The 16,530-nt window shown below is 36.3% G+C and overlaps 1 protein-coding gene across 1 annotated transcript; it reads right to left on the bottom strand.

Moving 5' to 3' along the window:
• On the bottom strand, positions 4,304-15,744 carry LOC109228787 (protein VACUOLELESS1-like). Its single transcript, XM_019393992.1, has 15 exons — positions 14,761-15,744; positions 14,090-14,377; positions 11,949-12,088; positions 10,447-10,552; positions 10,263-10,355; positions 9,762-9,851; positions 9,574-9,687; positions 9,262-9,369; positions 9,062-9,135; positions 8,924-8,978; positions 8,163-8,344; positions 6,998-7,127; positions 6,738-6,840; positions 5,693-5,790; positions 4,304-5,146 (listed from the first exon to the last, which is right to left on the bottom strand). The coding sequence occupies exons 1-15, from the start codon at positions 15,544-15,546 to the stop codon at positions 4,982-4,984; spliced, it is 2,532 nt and encodes an 843-aa protein (XP_019249537.1). The 5' UTR covers positions 15,547-15,744; the 3' UTR covers positions 4,304-4,981.

Raw genomic sequence — 16,530 nt, 5'->3', positions numbered from 1 at the left:
GGTGGGGGTGGGGGCAGGGATTGGATGGTGCAGAAAAATAAAAGAACATAAAATTGAAAGTATAATTGGGGCAACTAAATAAATTTCTGTATAAGTTGGGTTGAGATACCTTTTTGTTTTGGGTGAGTTTCATGGGTTATATTTGGGCTGCTTAATGGGTCAGAATGGGCTATAAAATATAATGAATTAATTTGGACTCAACCCAAATTCACCCATGAGCTAAAATATTTGCAACCCAACCCATTAATCTCTGGGCGAGTTGGGCGGGTTAGATGGGTTTGGCCTCAAATTGCCACTCTTAATAATAGTAAAGTTACAAGAGCAACAACTGAACTTCACCCTGTATAATAACAAACCTACCTGTCAAGGTGATTTTACTTTATAGTATGTAAAGTTTGTCATGTTACTGCTATAATGAGTAACGTCTAATTACTTTAATTTGATAAAAAATAGTCATGTGACTGCTTTGCAGTTAGAATAAGTAAAATTTAGTAACTTATGTGAAATTAATTCATCTAACATCTTAAGATTTCAGATGGTCCATTGTCACACCCTTTAATGATACAAAGCAAATATTACTAGTACTTATTAGTTTTAGCTAACTAAATGCTCAACATATACGATTTAGGATAAGTTTAAGGTTTTCCTATGCTTTTGGTGCTAAAGAGTCCAATAATGTTGTTAATTACCTGGTAAAATTGCTGCAATGGACATGACTTTATTTTTGCATGTGGCAGCGTCGTGAACGAGGCAAGGTACCAAACAACCTAAAACAAACTTCTTCAGACCGGGACGAGATTTACATCCATTGACAGGCACATTAACAACCACCTTTTGCTGCTTATATTAAGAAAAACAGCAATAGCAAATTATCAGTAATTCTACTTATTAAGCTTCAATTTGTTGTGCATTTGTTGGATGCAAACATTATAAATGTTTTGTACCTTCATCTTCCCTTTTTCTTAAAACTTCACCTTTGGACTGTCTTCGACACTTGAAGGTTGTGAGGTTACAGTTAATTTTTGAGTGAATATAATTCTCCTTATATTTATCCTTAAATCGCGTGGAAAAATCTTACACTTGTTTTCTAGGAATGTTCAGAGAGCCGCCACGGCATACATTAAGGAAGCTGAATGATCGCTGTCTACTATATTATCAGTTAAATATTCCTAACTAATGTTAATTTGTCTCATTAGCAGGACAAAACAATAGTTGTATGTGAAATTAAAAGAAGTAAAATATTTCTAATATGACACTTCCTATGTAAAGAGCCCCCACAATGCTGACTTCTCGTAGTTAATTTGTAAAGTTGGAGTACTTTTACCCTCTTGTCCTTTTCCTTCTCTAATTCTTCTCATGTACACTACATTTTCGAGTGTTGATGGTTGAGTGTAGAAGAGATTATCAGTTTCTCACCTTTAATTTCTCATCCATTAACATAATGTATAACATTTTTTTATTGTCTGTGGACATGCAAATTAAAGTTAGGTTGTTGATTATTTTTTTTCACAAGAAAAATTGTCGATTGAACCCCACAAACTTAAGATGACAAAATGATCATCTTTAATTAGCCCAAATAATAAGTCAAGCAAGTCGGACTATTCAAGGGAGAAATTAAAAAATAGCCAGATTTATAAGTGGTCATTCAAAAATAGCCACAGTTTCAAAAGTAATCGAAATTTAGTCACTTTTCATGTAAGATAAAATTGAACAAAAATATTGTTCAAAATCCGGAAAATACTCCAGCATAATATACTGGAGTTCCAGCATAAGTATACTGGAACTCCAGCATATTATAACGGAGTTCCAGCATAAGTATACTGGAACTCCAGCATAATATACAGGAGTTCCAGTATAATATACCGGTCCAGTATAATATGCTGGAAGTTCATACATGGGTGCTCCAATCTCCAGTATATTATGATGGAACTTTCCGCGTGTTGGAGTTCCAGCATAATATGCTGGAATTTCATACACAAATGCATCGATCTCCAGATTATGCTGGACCGGTCCCTGTTGCAGCAAAATAATGGCTATTTTTCAATGACTTTGCAATCGCTTGGTATTTTTGAATGACTAGTCCGACTGGCTAGCCCGTGCTATTTACTCACTATTCAACGTCAATATGAGTTAAAGAGTAGGGACATTCTGAGCAGGGGCGGCTAGAGGGTCAAGCAGCTAAAGCAATTGCTTTGGGCCCAAAATTTTTAGGGCCCCAAATTCTTGTTTTTTATTTCGTTTTTGTTTTTTTACCTGTGTTCGGTATTTGTATTGAAGCCCCGACTAATTTGAATTTGTATTGAAGCGCACTCTAACAAAATATCATCCATAGGGCTCAAAGCCGAAATATCTTATTAAAGTAGGTTAAATCGTATTCATCTCACCACAATCCTTGGAGGTGGAGCCCAACTTTTATCAATAATAGATTTATAAGTTAATATTTTTTTAAAAATATTGAGTATTAAAAATAGAAAAGTAAATTTTTTTATAGAAAGTAAAGACAACTTTTAGTTTGTTATTGATATAATTGTTTGAGCAAAAATTGTAGAAAGAGAATTACGCCCTTAAAACTCTTACCCGGAATATAAAATTTTGTGTTATTTACATTTTACAATTGACGTCATTAGTGAAATACCTACATTATCTTTCTCTTTTTTATATTTCTCACTAGAAAACGTGTAAGAAATTTTTAGAGTCTCTATTTTAATATCTCTAATCCAAATCTCATTTTTTATATTTCTCATCAGATAACATGTACTACACTCTTATATTTTCTTTCTTGGTTTCTGCAAAAGTTTAAGTTTTCGATAAGCTATATTGTTTCGTAAAAAAAAAAAAATATTTTTCCAATAAAAAACAAGAGCTGCACAATACTATTGAATACGCTATATTGCACATTCTTAATTTTGTTTCCTCTGCAGGTTTCAAGCATTACAACAAGTATATTAAAAAATCAAATAATTATTTCGATAGCAAGTTATCAACATTTTGAATCTAGTTTTGTTTCCTAAGATCAACAATATCTTAGGAATGATTAAATGGTTTGTAAGAGAAATTATTAATAACTTTACATCTCAAAAAGCTAGAAAATAAAAATTTCAAATAAAAATATATACGAAGGATTTGTTTCAACAAAGAACTCCAATTAAATTTTCGCTTTAAACCTTCAATCTTGTTGCGTCGCCCCTGATTCTGAGTAGTTGACTTTGACCAAACTTCCGTACTGTATCTTGTTCAGACTTCGAGTCAGTAAACTGTTTGTACTCTTACAAGTCTTTGACGTTTAGTATTCCACTGAATTGATTATGTTGCTTCCTTTTCATTTTCCTTGAAGTCGTGATAAACCTACAGGCTAGTCATCACTTGTTTTCTTTATTTGCCCTAGTCCTGGAACATAAATACTACTCCCTTCCTCAATTTATGTGACAGGGTTCGGATTTCAAGAGTCAAATAATTTTTTTTATCGATTTTTTCATGTCTTCTAGATATTTTGAATTGTTAATTATTGTGACTTATAGTACTTTTATGTAGTTTTCAAATATGTAAATTTTATTTTCAAAAAACTTAAAAAATGTATATCCGAATTCACGATTAAAATTATGAAATTTGACTATCAAAATTCGACATCAGCCACATAAATTGGGACAGAGGAAATAATAGAACCGGCAACCAACATGTTTTGACTTCTTCAAGTTCGAAATTTAATTACTAGCAAAAGCTTTAGGCTGAATATACTATACCTAATTACCCGTAATACTCAAAAGTTCTGTCTTAATGAATTTTTTAGAACAATCATAGTAGGTGAAAGAAAGAAGAACGAGCATAACAGATATGTGCTATTGCAAAGCAAATTACCCCTAATTTCCAACGGCTCATATAAGAAAATAGGTTGAAAACAGATATAGTATTCCCCCACCCCCATATTGGCCATTTCATATTTTGCTAGAGTAACAGTTTGCTGTCTTCAATTGTGACACGTATTATCTAAGCTATTTCTGACAATTTAAAAGGATTGCTAGAGAATCAATTTAACATAACCAATCGTATTGACATTTCAAAAAAGTTGTATTGAAATACCAGTTAGTACCAGTTAGCTTTAAAATCTTGTTTTTGTATGATACTCCAATTAACACTGGGGGTTTTTCCTATGGCAAAGGCCAAGATTACCATCAAACCTTGGTCTAGCTCTGGTACTTTCAACGTATACTCATCAAGCACTTCACATACGCGATCAACCTAATACGCAACGAACTTGTGTTAAGCTGGACTATCTAGATGTTACGAGAAATTAAGTGTCAAAATACACAGAGTAAAACAGAGAAATTAGATGTTCATTAAATCGTTCCGTACAGATAAACAAGCACAATCTGAATGTCCACCGAGGATCCATCACGTGAAAATAGTAGATAAGAACAGCAAATCACTACAACGTGTCTAAAATTCCCACGATTTCCCAATCACTAGTTCTCAAGTAATTCCTCGAACCAGCAAAGTATCCTGTGATGGACATAGGATAGAAACAAGAGTCCAAACGAGTTGGAAAAACAAGCAAAACATTACCAGCGAGCTGGTGGAGTCGGTTTATTTTCGAACATCCACCGAGGATGTTACATCACTCAGCCACATAGAAATGGAAACTACATACCATGGAAATGTTAGAGATCAAACGAATTCTGTTACCAATTCAGGGAGAAACATCAGCACATGCTTTCATATATCGTTTCCAGCCAAGCTATTCACAGGATCTAGAACATGAGGAATCTTTGCCGGATTCAAACACTTCCACAACCTCAAACGCTATAGATATATAGAAAAACAGGCAAGGAGAGAGGGCATGCAGCGGATGGTTTGCAAGGGCTTCTTTTATCGTGCTGTGGAACAGCATCACTCCAACGATATCAATCCTCAATCAATGTTAATTTGGAAGAGTCATAACAACAACAACAGGCTCACACCAAAGGCAGCTAAGAGATGGCCGGCATCAAGAAACACTTGGGAAGGATAACCGGTCTCGCAGTGTGTCAAAAATTGATGAAGCAGCTGCATTTTGAGCAAATGTCTGCTTCAACCTCCCAAGTAATTCATTATCTTTAGCCTGAGAAGCAGCGTCGGCAGCTTCCTTGGCCATTCCAATTCGGGCATAAGCCTGTTAATGAATTCACAGATCCCATAAGCAAGAAAAATCACTTTAATTGATGCAGCAAATGCTACTTCTGATTATGTAACCCGACGTCTTTTCACCTTCATCATCAGTTCATTCTCCTCTCTTCCTTTTTCATGGAAGAACTGGGTGTTGGGGTGGAAAATGCATTTATGATACTACATGCACTCAAATCAACCAGGTTGTATGTTAAATTGTGAATGAAGTAATCATTCTCTCTTCATTATCGCTACCGCCCTGTGGATTGAAATAAGCTCACACAACTCCCTATGTTTTAAAAAACAATGCATATCTTGGTAAACCCATTCTGATATCTGAATCTGTCTCATACTAGCTTTTTGCAACAATCAGACAAAAGTACTTCCTTTTATATAAGTCGAAACATCTGTTGTTTTCGAATTCCAAACTCAGCCGATAATGACCAAATGTGGGTAAGTTCAAAACTCAAACTTAAACTACGTGAGACGATGTGATATGTCAAACATGTCTATAGACCAAATGTGGGAAATCTCAGAATCTAAAAAATATTACCTCTGCTCTTTCGCGAGGATCAGTCAGCTTTGGTATGTACTTTAACGCTTCACCTTTCTCATCTGCATCAACACATGCCTCAACAAATGGGCGGTAACCTAGAAGAGAAAAAAGAGGAGAAAAGGGGATGACTATAAGATATCCATTACCCTCATTAGCATGTAATATATGGTCACAAAGGACTACTTGGAATGCTATCTACAAACATGTCCACGTGCCCCTTTCATTGGCAGTCACAAGAAGCAGAAATACATTTCACATGGCTACAAGAGAAGAGAGCTAGTTCAACATGGCTACAACAAACCTAGTTTAAGCAAGAAACATGATAAAGTATACCAAGCAATTCAAGAGGAAGTGTAGCTAACTGTGAGTGAAGGCGATTACAGATTAACTTCTTCTGCCTCAAGAACTAACCTAGCCAAGCCTGTAGCTATTACATTAGGTATGGTCATGGAGGGCACTCTAGAGCTGAGGATCTTCCGGAAACAACCTCTCTACCGTAATAAGGTAGGGGTAAGGTCTGCGTACACTTTACCCTCCCCAGACCCCACTTGTGGGATTTCACTGGGTTTGTTGTTGTTATGGTCATGAGGACTCTGCCATAAAGAAGGGGTTAATACTTAAAAAGAAAAAAAATTGAAGAAATCAAAAAGAGCAGCAGTACATACAGCAGTCATGTAGGGATAAGCCATCTCTACATATGCCTTATGGTTTATAGTGAACCTCTATTAATGTGTAGGGCACAATTGCAGAAACTCCCAGATCAGGTGCCATAACGTACATATGACATTTTCTAATTCAAGTGTTAACTTTCAACCTAATTTCCTGCTCCTTGAAATGTAAAACCATTGTAATCCTATTTGAATTAAACTAACATCAATTTCCTAAATACAATTGATCACAACAATAAAGAGAAGATAAGTTAAAATTAATAATATCCCGATTATAATACAAATACCACAGAGAAAATGCATATAGAAAATTTTCATTGAAATAATAGGGAAAGTCACAGATCCCTTCCTGTTAAGCTACTGAGGAAACTTACCAATTGGTGGCCTTTTCTCCTTTGAAAACTTCTCCAAGGCATCCCAATCCCTAATAGTTGCCAGAGCAAAAACTTTGAGCCAATACCATCGCTTTTCCGAAACCTGAATCATCCAAGAAAATTATAATCAAGGGCACTTTAAATTGAATAAAGCCAAAAGTTTAACCCACATGTACTTAAAAAGAGGGTACAGAAATCAATAATAAAAGAGAGAAAATAGAAGTATATCGTCACTGTGAGCCAAACAAGAAGGTAGAGACCTTAAATTCTGTTTTGACTTTTGCGGCAGCACGATGGTTCCCCAGCACAATGCATGTACGAATTGTATCACTTATACTTGAATCCACAAAGATGGCTTGTTTTGTAGTCACCTCCAACTCATGTTGCATCCTGTATCAGTATATGAGTAATAAGACGAGCAAACGACATTTAAAGAGAAGTTAAGCAGAAATAAACAGTAACAAGAGAGAGAGAGAGAGAGAGAGAGAGATGCATTCGAGTTCACATTTTTGGGCAAGTAACCTGTTAGATTTGTTCGCACTTTTTACAAAATTTTATAAGAGTACCCATAAATATCACAAACTGAAAAGGTTGCAGAAAGAAAAAGCTATTCTGGAAGTGTGTAACTCTAATTGTCAAAGAGCATCATTGCAACTACAAAACATATCATGGCCCATAAACAAACATTTATTTCTTGCTGAGGAGTGGTGGACGAAAGTCAGAACTTAAATGACTTGGTTATTCTATAAAAGCTTGGGCTGCTATCCTTGGCTGCTAAAACATGGGAAGAAAAGGATAGACTTTAGCCGGTGGTTCTCACTTAATGAGACTTGGAAGGACGTATATCATCTTCTGATCTATTGCGAAGTCACCTCTAACTCAGGTATTTATGTAGAATTCCAGAGCCACCATTCTGGCACCTTGACATAAACTAGATGTAAGTTCTACAAATTTATGCAGAAAAACTCATCCCTCAAATAGAAATTTATGGGAAGAAAGCACTAAAGATAACCTCGGGAAGTTATGATACACCCCATCTAAGAAAAGTAGGGATCAAATTGAGTACATAAGAGATGAGGCACATATATAGTGGATAATATAAAAGATAAGAATGTTATTTGACTCGTTGTAGTAACCATTCTGAAACTATCATCTAATTTTAGCATTGCATGTTTTGATTGCAGCTAGCACATTTGACAAATATAATAGAAAAGGGCTTTTCTCGTTGATTTAGAAATTTTATCAGGAGCCTACATATAAATCATAATGCACACTCAGCATCACTCTTAGCAGAAGAAAATGGACCATCAACTCAAGACAATAAGCAGGAAGTGAAATGGAAAGGCTAGAGCAAACAAAAGAATAAATGAAGAGAGCTCCAATGAAATTAATGACTTTGATAACTAAGACGGAAGGCAAAGGCACCTTAACAATTTTGCATGCTCTTCAGCAGCTTTTGATTCAAAAACATATTCCTTTGTTTCTGCAAAAAGGTGCTGGGACTTCTCAATGAGTTTTATTCTTGGACCATGAAGTGGAGATCCTTTGGTAGCCATTGGATTTTTAGACAATTCCCATGATTCTTTCCATAATAGGAAAGCTACATCCTACGAGATTGAAACTTTGTCACATAAAGAACGTTGAATAGAGGGAAAAGTGGAGAATCACCATGAACTGTAAATATTAGCATTTAGCAGCAAATTTTTCATGTCTTGCAAATTAAGCTAAAAACAAGATCTTACAGAAGGACTACAGAGCGATTACGACAGGCTTCCAAAAGTAGGATCAGATTCACATGGACACACAATGTAGTTCTATCCCAGAAGGCAAATTGAAATATTGTTAGTTCCTAGAATATTCTTTTACCAAATTCCATCTACTTAGAAATATAAATGGAGGGATAAGAGCGACAATATGTACTAAAGAACATAAGTAAGATGACATGCTAGACATCAAAATTATTTCCTTCTATTTATTAATGGAACAGTACAAGGAAAACTAAAATAAGGGAGAAATCCAAAAAAGATCAACAGATAAGAAAACTAATCCCTTCATTTACACAAAACTTCCAATCGAACAGCAAAACAGTCACATAAACAGATATTCAATATCACTAGGATGAGATTCAATATGGGATACAAACTTCTACATTTCTAAGTATAAGTTGTAGTCTCACACAAACCAACCTGAAGTTGTCCAGTAGATAGGAAAAAGTCCTTCAGAAATTCGTGCTTGTAATGCCTTGAGATTGGGAAAAAGAAAAAAAATTCAGCAGGCTAAACAAACTGCACTTGAAGTGATTAAGAAATTAAAAGTTTCCATACCGTGCATAATTAACAAACAAATCACGAGCTAGAGGTCTGGCCTGTATTGTCCCGAAGAACTCCAAAGCTGGTCTCTGGAAAGCAAAAGCACGAGGTTATTAATAATGATTGATAACAAGTGAACTAACTAGGCATTTTAGAAAAAACAAAGTTCAGGTATATATTTCACAAGAAATTCCACTTGAGACATCTTTATATACCTTCTGCCAGATATGGAAGAGGACAAGATAAACCAGATCAGTATCACCACTTTCAGTAGCCTTCATCAGAGCAGTATCATCTTCTCCAATGCTTAGCAATAGAGGAACCTAAGGAATAACATAGTACAGCATAAGCTAACTTAAGCTAACCATGTTGTAGAAATCCAATTAACAGATGAAAAGCCAGCCAAGAACAAAGGAGTCTTCCTCAGATGACAACTTTTGTCATTGGGGGGTAAGGAAGTACTAGGCTCCACCAGAAGAAAGAGGATATTAGCGGGAAAACAAAGAGCATCAAAAAAATTAAAGAACCTGCTTAGATGAACGTGGCTCATGTTCAACAAGCATGGCAGCTAACTTTCGACGACCATTCTTATCCGCATGAGCAGCAACTGCAGCATAAGAGATCCCCTTGCATATTTTCAACTGACATACCAAAATTTTACATGAGAGTTTGCACTACAATAATGGATGTTGGACATCTTGTTCAAAAAACAAACCTTATCAAGTAACATTTCTAGAAGAGTGGCATCAGGGATTGCCGCCGATGCTGTGATCTTTGTACATGTCCAGTGCATGATTACAACTTCCTATACACGAAGTAAAAACAGAATAATATAAGCTAACATTTTGATAAGGAGAACAATATAAGCTAACATGTAAAAGCTTCAGAATCAATCCGGATACATCAACTCTTCCCCCTTTGACTTTTGGAAGTTCACTTTGAGTCAGTCTTTTTTATTCAAAGCTACCAAGCTTGGGGAAAATGCCTCTTAAAATTCAATAAAATTGAGGGAAGACAGTACATTAGACACAACGAACATTTTAATGACGGATTGACCTCTTATGTTTTTTCCCGATAAGTGCATAACATTTCATGAGCAACTCATGTCTGAACTCCATTATAGAAGTAGTAATGACGTGCAGACGTATATTCTTAACTGGACCACATCTAAAAGAGGGAAGTTTGTTAGAGATAAAAAAATTCAAAAACAGCATACCTGATTCATGCCAAGATATTCTGATATTTGTAGTGCAAGAAGGTGACGATGAGCATTAATAAGACGAGCAATCAGAACAGCAGGCGTAAGCAACTTCCAGGAAAAATGTCAGAAATTGATTTAGACAGAGAGTCTAGAGTGACTTGGGGACAATTCCACTTAAAAGCCAGCGAGTATGGAGTACCTTATACTGCTGAATACTGAGAGGAATTCCAATATCTGGGTGACGTACAACATTTAGGACTCGTAAGGTTTTACACATCTCTTGAATGCGGTCCCGTTGAAAATGGCTGCCAAAGCCAACTGGATATCATTAACAAGAGAAGAAATCAGAATAGAAATGATCTCTTGATAAAATCGACTTTCCAGCAGCTACACAAATGATAGGCGAATGTCTATATATAAACAAATAATCAAGGCCCATTGTCCCATTAGTTTGATCCATTTTGACATAATGCTTATTCAGCATTCAAGTTGCGGACAAAGCAAAGTTCTGGCACTTACTCGTGATAACAAATTATTTGAGAAGGGACCTCTGGTTTAGTGATTGGTCTTAAAGTAGGCAAGTGCATAATTAAAGCCCCAATTCTCTTCCCCTTCCCCTCCAGACCCTTGACCCTTCATCTCTTGTACTCAAAGGAAGAAAAGATGGAAAATCCCCGAAAAGAAAAAGGAAAAAAAAAACACAAACAAACAAATCCCTTTCCTTACTTACGTCCTCTCCACACTTGGGATCACATTTTAGTCCTTAAGCTTCATTGAGGACTTTGTACTGATAAGTACCAAACATGGACCCAATTGAAGCATCCTTGTTCTGGCAAGTACCCAAATAGAAACATATTGTTGCTTTTTCAACAATCCCATGACTGATGGAGCGAAATCCCCACATCATCGCATTAACAAACAGAATATAGATTGCTGGTATTTACGTTTCCCCCTTATCTAGCCCATGATACAAAAACCCAAAGTAATAAGTGAGATGGTTTGACGAACATTAGTGAGCAAGAGAAGAAAAAAGGTATCAAGCAGCACATATTCATGAAATGTTGTTTATGATATAAGACAAACCCAGTTTATAACTGGCAAAATATCATCAATCTTCAAGAGACCAACAACCTCTAGACCAGATGCATAGTTTTTCTCAAAGGAACAATCAAAAGTTTATGTAGACATTTTTTCCTTTTACTAGTGTCTCTCTGGGTATAGGTTAGTAGGTTACAGGAAAAATAGCATTACCAGGTTAATATAACTTGGAAGTTTCCACCATAGCTTGTTTATCAAAAAAGTTCCCATCACCGGTCAACTTGCTTCATGAATATTAGCAAGAAAGTAAATTGTCAGAGCGAATTATCCTTTGATTCCTCTCATAGTCAAGGAACTAAACATTAATATCAACTGAATACCACAGCTGCAATTGTCGCAAAGCAGGCACAGCAAGCACTTCATCCTCTAAAGGAATTTAGACAAGGAAAGAGCCTATATTTCTACACAAACAAAGAAGCAGTTCGTTTTGCCACTCCCCTCATCATATGAAATCGGCATTACATATATACAGCATTAGAATTTGCATATGTACCCACACCAAAGGCAAAAAGTAAAATCAAACTTTTCTTTTTCTAAGGAAGTAGTAAAATAGAAATTATATTATCAAAAATATCATCTCTACAATTAAGCCAACAGACCAACCTGCAAAAGGCTTGTCCGTAGTTTGCTGCTCTTAAAAGCGTCCGCTGCTGTGAAACATCAAATTCATGACCTGCTGCATCAATACATGCTTCAACAGCCTCGGGCAACGAAGACCCAATCAGCCTCAGATTCTCATCAGCCTGGTGAATGATTAGGTGATTAAAATTTTCCCAGAAGCTGAACTTCAAAACAATTTTTCTCTACTATTAGCTGTCACAAGACTAGTTTTTGTTAAGTTATTGTGTCTTCTAACTATTCTACTCAGCACATTCTTTGTGCTAAAGACTACTTCATTACAAGAACAACAACAACAAACCCAGTGAGAATCCCACAAGTGGGGTCTGGGGAGGGTAGGATGTACCCCTACCTTTGTGAAGGTAAGAGATGTTTCCGATAGATCCTCAGCACAACTAAAGACTACTTCATTACTATATTAAAATCTGTTACCTTCTTCACAAACAAAAGAACAATTCTTCTCTAGCATGTAAACTCAAGCATGGGCATCTGACATAAAAAGTTGAAACAATAGTGTCCCATAGAAGAAAAGACTAAAAGGAAGAGCCTTAGAAGCTGATTCAAGAGAAAGAGGACATGCCAAAGGTTATGTTTAACATTCCTCTTAAGTTCAAGTTTCTCTTCCTCTCAGCCTTCAACTTCCAACAGAAAAAACAGTTCACTAGCTAAAGCATTCATTGAACTGAGGAAAAACATTGGAATGATGAGAAATTCAAGGTTTAAATTCCAATTTACCGGCTTACATAATATGAACCTTTACATAAAAGATAAAACAACAGAAACTGATGTTTACACAGTGTATCCCTTTTTTCAGGGAAAAAGGCCGAGAGAAAAAAAGAAGCTTTTCGAACATCAATGACACCACAACAGGTGTGTACCCATAAGTTCTCAACCCAGTTTGTGATGAATAGATCTATCTTCACCCAGCAGTAGATGGATGATCTCCCAGTCTAGAATACCTAAGATGATCCCATGAAAGGTAGATACCCCTCATTCCATCGTCCCTAGTCAGACCTCTTCCTTTCTACTACTAAAAAGAATGTACAAAATGCAATGTAGACTAAATGATTTGAGTCATTTGACATCTAGTCACTTACCAAAAAATTTAAAAGAAAACTGATATGTTGTCTTTAATAATTCGCATATCTGAATGATCATTACATACCACTGCCTTTGGATGGCTGCAAACACTGCTGGTTGAATTTACAAGGTTTTAGTCCAGAGTGGAGGCAACAAAACTTAATTAACAGAAAAAATAGCATTCATGCAACATCCTTGCACTTTAATAAAGAGCAGAGATGGAGAAGCAAGAACCTATCAATTCTCAATACTAGTGAATACCAGGTCTTAAAACAAATGACAGACCTTTATTATTGGATTTCAGCAAAGATAAAGAAAAGACTTTAGCATCAGAGTTGTTGCAATTACTCAAGAAATCTAAATGTGAGCTTATTTAAGTGCAAGGCCAAACATATTTTTCCTCATTATAGCTTATCTACTGCAATATCTTTATCAAAAGTTAGCTGACATGTAACCTGAGTTTTGAGTCATTTAGATTCATGTCACAGGAACCTAGAATGTGTTTGGTATTAGGTTAATGTTTTCTATGAAAAATATGTCAATTGAAAATGTTACTCAAAAACACTGTTTTATGTCATTGTATGATATTGGGTTAGGAATATATAAGGAGGTAATTGTACTAAAGAATGTGGGAAATAATGTAGCATGGCAGAGTATTTATAATAGGAATTGATATGCTTATAGAGAGAATTGACTTTATCCAAAAGACAACAGTTGAGGGTTTTTCATTTTTTCTGCTATCCTCGTCAAACAGGGTTATCAATTACAATGTCCTAAGGGTATGCATCCCAGGGTACATATGCAGGTATGGAAACAAGTCTGGATGCCGAAGTAGATACATATTTGTTAGAAGATGCATCCCAGGGTACATATGCAGGTATGGAAACAAGTCTGGATGCAGAAGTAGATACATATTTATTAGAAGAGGTACATATGTGCACAAATGTACAAGTCTAATGATGCTCATTATTGGAAATATTCGAGATTGAAATAGGCAGTTGGGTCTTCATCATTTCATAGAGTAAATACCAAAAGATATAGCCTACCTTGGCACTCCGCCTGTCAAAATGATCTAAGGCATCATAAAGCAAAGCAGCCGGTAGTGTGCTACCAATCTGAAATATGGAGACAGTTGAATCTGGAACACGATGAAGAAATTCCATGCTCACGTTGGAGAGTATTCTAACCCCATCACATTCAGGGATAAGGAGAACTGGTTCATCATAAAAATAGCTGACAGGATCTCCAGGACCCACCATTAGAAGCTTATCATCCCAGTATAGTAGTACACTGTCCAATCCACACCATGCTAGCTGCACAGGGGGTAGGGCTGACTAGAAATACAAAAGCAGTAGCATGGTAAGCAAAGATTCACTGCTTTTTTTTTGGATAAGTTGGTAAAGAAATACTCATCGATCCAGATGAACTAAAAATTCTAAAAGATGAAAATAAAGGGTGGCACACACATGTGATATAAAATCCAACTAAACTAGCCAGAAATCATTTTTTACATGTAAAAAGCAACAAATCCGATCCAATTGATGCTCAAACAAGTTATATGTGCATGGTAACTTGCTTGAATTATTCTATCTAAGAATAATGTGGTAAGACATCACGAAAAATCATTCTAGTTAGCCACTTAACATAATACAGAGCAAGTAGAATTTACTTAAAAGAATGCAGAAACGGCAAGTTAAAGCATTGGGAATGAAATAACCTTCTCAAAAGTATAGTCGAAAATAGTGCTGGAGAAGTCCGTGGACATAACAAGAAGCCTGTCATCATGTGTAAAAGCTGCCAAAAGCTTCCCATTCTGAGAAACCACCATTTTCTGTAGAGGCCCAATTCCAAGCCCAACTTGCTGAACACCATCCTCTTCCACCAGCAACACGTGATCAGCAACAGCCATCAGTACCTCCACATTCCCAGACATAGTATACTGCGGCTCGATCACAGCCGTACATAACGGAAAATCCTCCAAACCAGTATCAGCCAATTTGATTGGTTTCGGGTTGTTGAAATCAGGTATGCAGTAAACCTGAAACGCCTCATTGATACAAACGACACCGTTTCCCCAGAAGATGCATTCAACTACGCTATGAGTAAAACAGTCAGCGCCTAATGTGAGCTGAGAATTCGGTTCAATTGGCTCGGCGTGGATGTTGTAACGGTAAACAGTGCCGTCCTGAGTGATGCAAACTAGGGTTTGATCGTCGGTCCATGACATGCCGATGAGTCGGCCGCCGGGATTCTTCCAGACAGTTTCGGAGATCTGAACGCCGGCAGAATTGAAGATACGGAGCTTCCGAAGCGCGGATTCGCCGTAGAGTTGGACGATCTTAGCGTCGTCACGAATGACGGCGATTGGACCGCCGAAAGGAGCGCAAGCGACTTTGTTGCGCGTGAGGTCCACGTGCTTCCATTGCATCTGGTAAAGTTCCGGTTTCCGGTAGTAGCGATTGTGGAGGAGCTGCCATTCTGCGGCCACTGTGACTGCCGCCATTGGAAGATCGGAAGCTAAAGTTTAACTCCTATCAAAGATAGCGTTAGATCAGAAACATTAAAAATGTTTTAGCAGCATGGTCGGGTCCGGGGCAGCTCCGCTCCATGTTTACCTTTTTTTTCTTTTCTTTTGTTTTTCTTTTTTTCTTTTTTGTCAACTGACGCATGTTTTCTTTGTTTTGTCGTTTTTTTAGATCTATTTTCCTTTTCTGTATTTTAAATTCTTTTTGGCGGAAGTGTCCAATGAATATTGGAGAGTGGAAGATAGAAATGGAAGTGTTTTATGTGGAATTAACTTAAAACCATGCAAAACGGTCAATTTGCTCCTATATTGTTCGAAATTGAGTAACTTTATTTTCCGTCAAAAATTTTTATCTAATCTATTTCTTGATGTTTAGATAATGAATCTCATTTTTGTCCTTGACCTCTAATGATGCTTCAACCTTAGAAAATTTTAAATCATTTTTAAAAGTTGAAGGATAAATATGAATATCTTTATATTAAGAATTTGGACACGCAAAGTTTATTCATATTGCGTTAAGCTCTGTTAATAATAAAGACAAAAACAAAATTTGTTATGAGCAGAGGTAACAATGAATCAAAAGTTTAACTAATGATAAAATTAACAATTCCAACTAGTACATGAACATATTAGACATTTTTCTTTAAAACTATGCACATAATTGATGCACGATAAATTGTACAATCAATGGGGTATAATTCAACCTTCCATATTTTATTGTTATCTCTAGTTTTCTTTTTTGTTATAAGAAAATAGGTGACGTGGCGTATGTGAATAAGGTAAAGAAAAAAAGAATAGGAGTGGAAGAAATTTGAACCCTGCATCATTAGGCAGCAACTTAATATGATGATTAAAACTTGTAAATGCATGAATATGGTGCACTGGTTAATAGATGGTCCCTTCAACTTCCTTGACTGCAAAATTCAACGCCCCCCCCCCCAAACCCCAAATCCCCCCCCCCCC

The sequence above is a fragment of the Nicotiana attenuata genome, chromosome 7 (genome assembly GCF_001879085.1).
Source record: "Nicotiana attenuata strain UT chromosome 7, NIATTr2, whole genome shotgun sequence".
In the NCBI taxonomy this organism is placed as follows: Eukaryota; Viridiplantae; Streptophyta; class Magnoliopsida; order Solanales; family Solanaceae; genus Nicotiana; species Nicotiana attenuata.
The sequence above is the reverse complement of the archived record's forward strand: the minus strand, read 5'-3'. Positions and strand labels throughout refer to the sequence as shown.

Coding starts and splice junctions, on each gene's coding strand:
- LOC109228787 (XM_019393992.1), bottom strand. CDS start 15,546: ATGGCGGCAGTCACAGTGGCCGCAGAATGGCAGCTCCTCCACAATCGC. Junction 9,370..9,573: donor AGCCACGTTCATCTAAGCAG/GTTCTTTAATTT, acceptor GTTATTCCTTAG/GTTCCTCTATTGCTAAGCAT. Junction 7,128..8,162: donor GAGCATGCAAAATTGTTAAG/GTGCCTTTGCCT, acceptor ATACTGATACAG/GATGCAACATGAGTTGGAGG.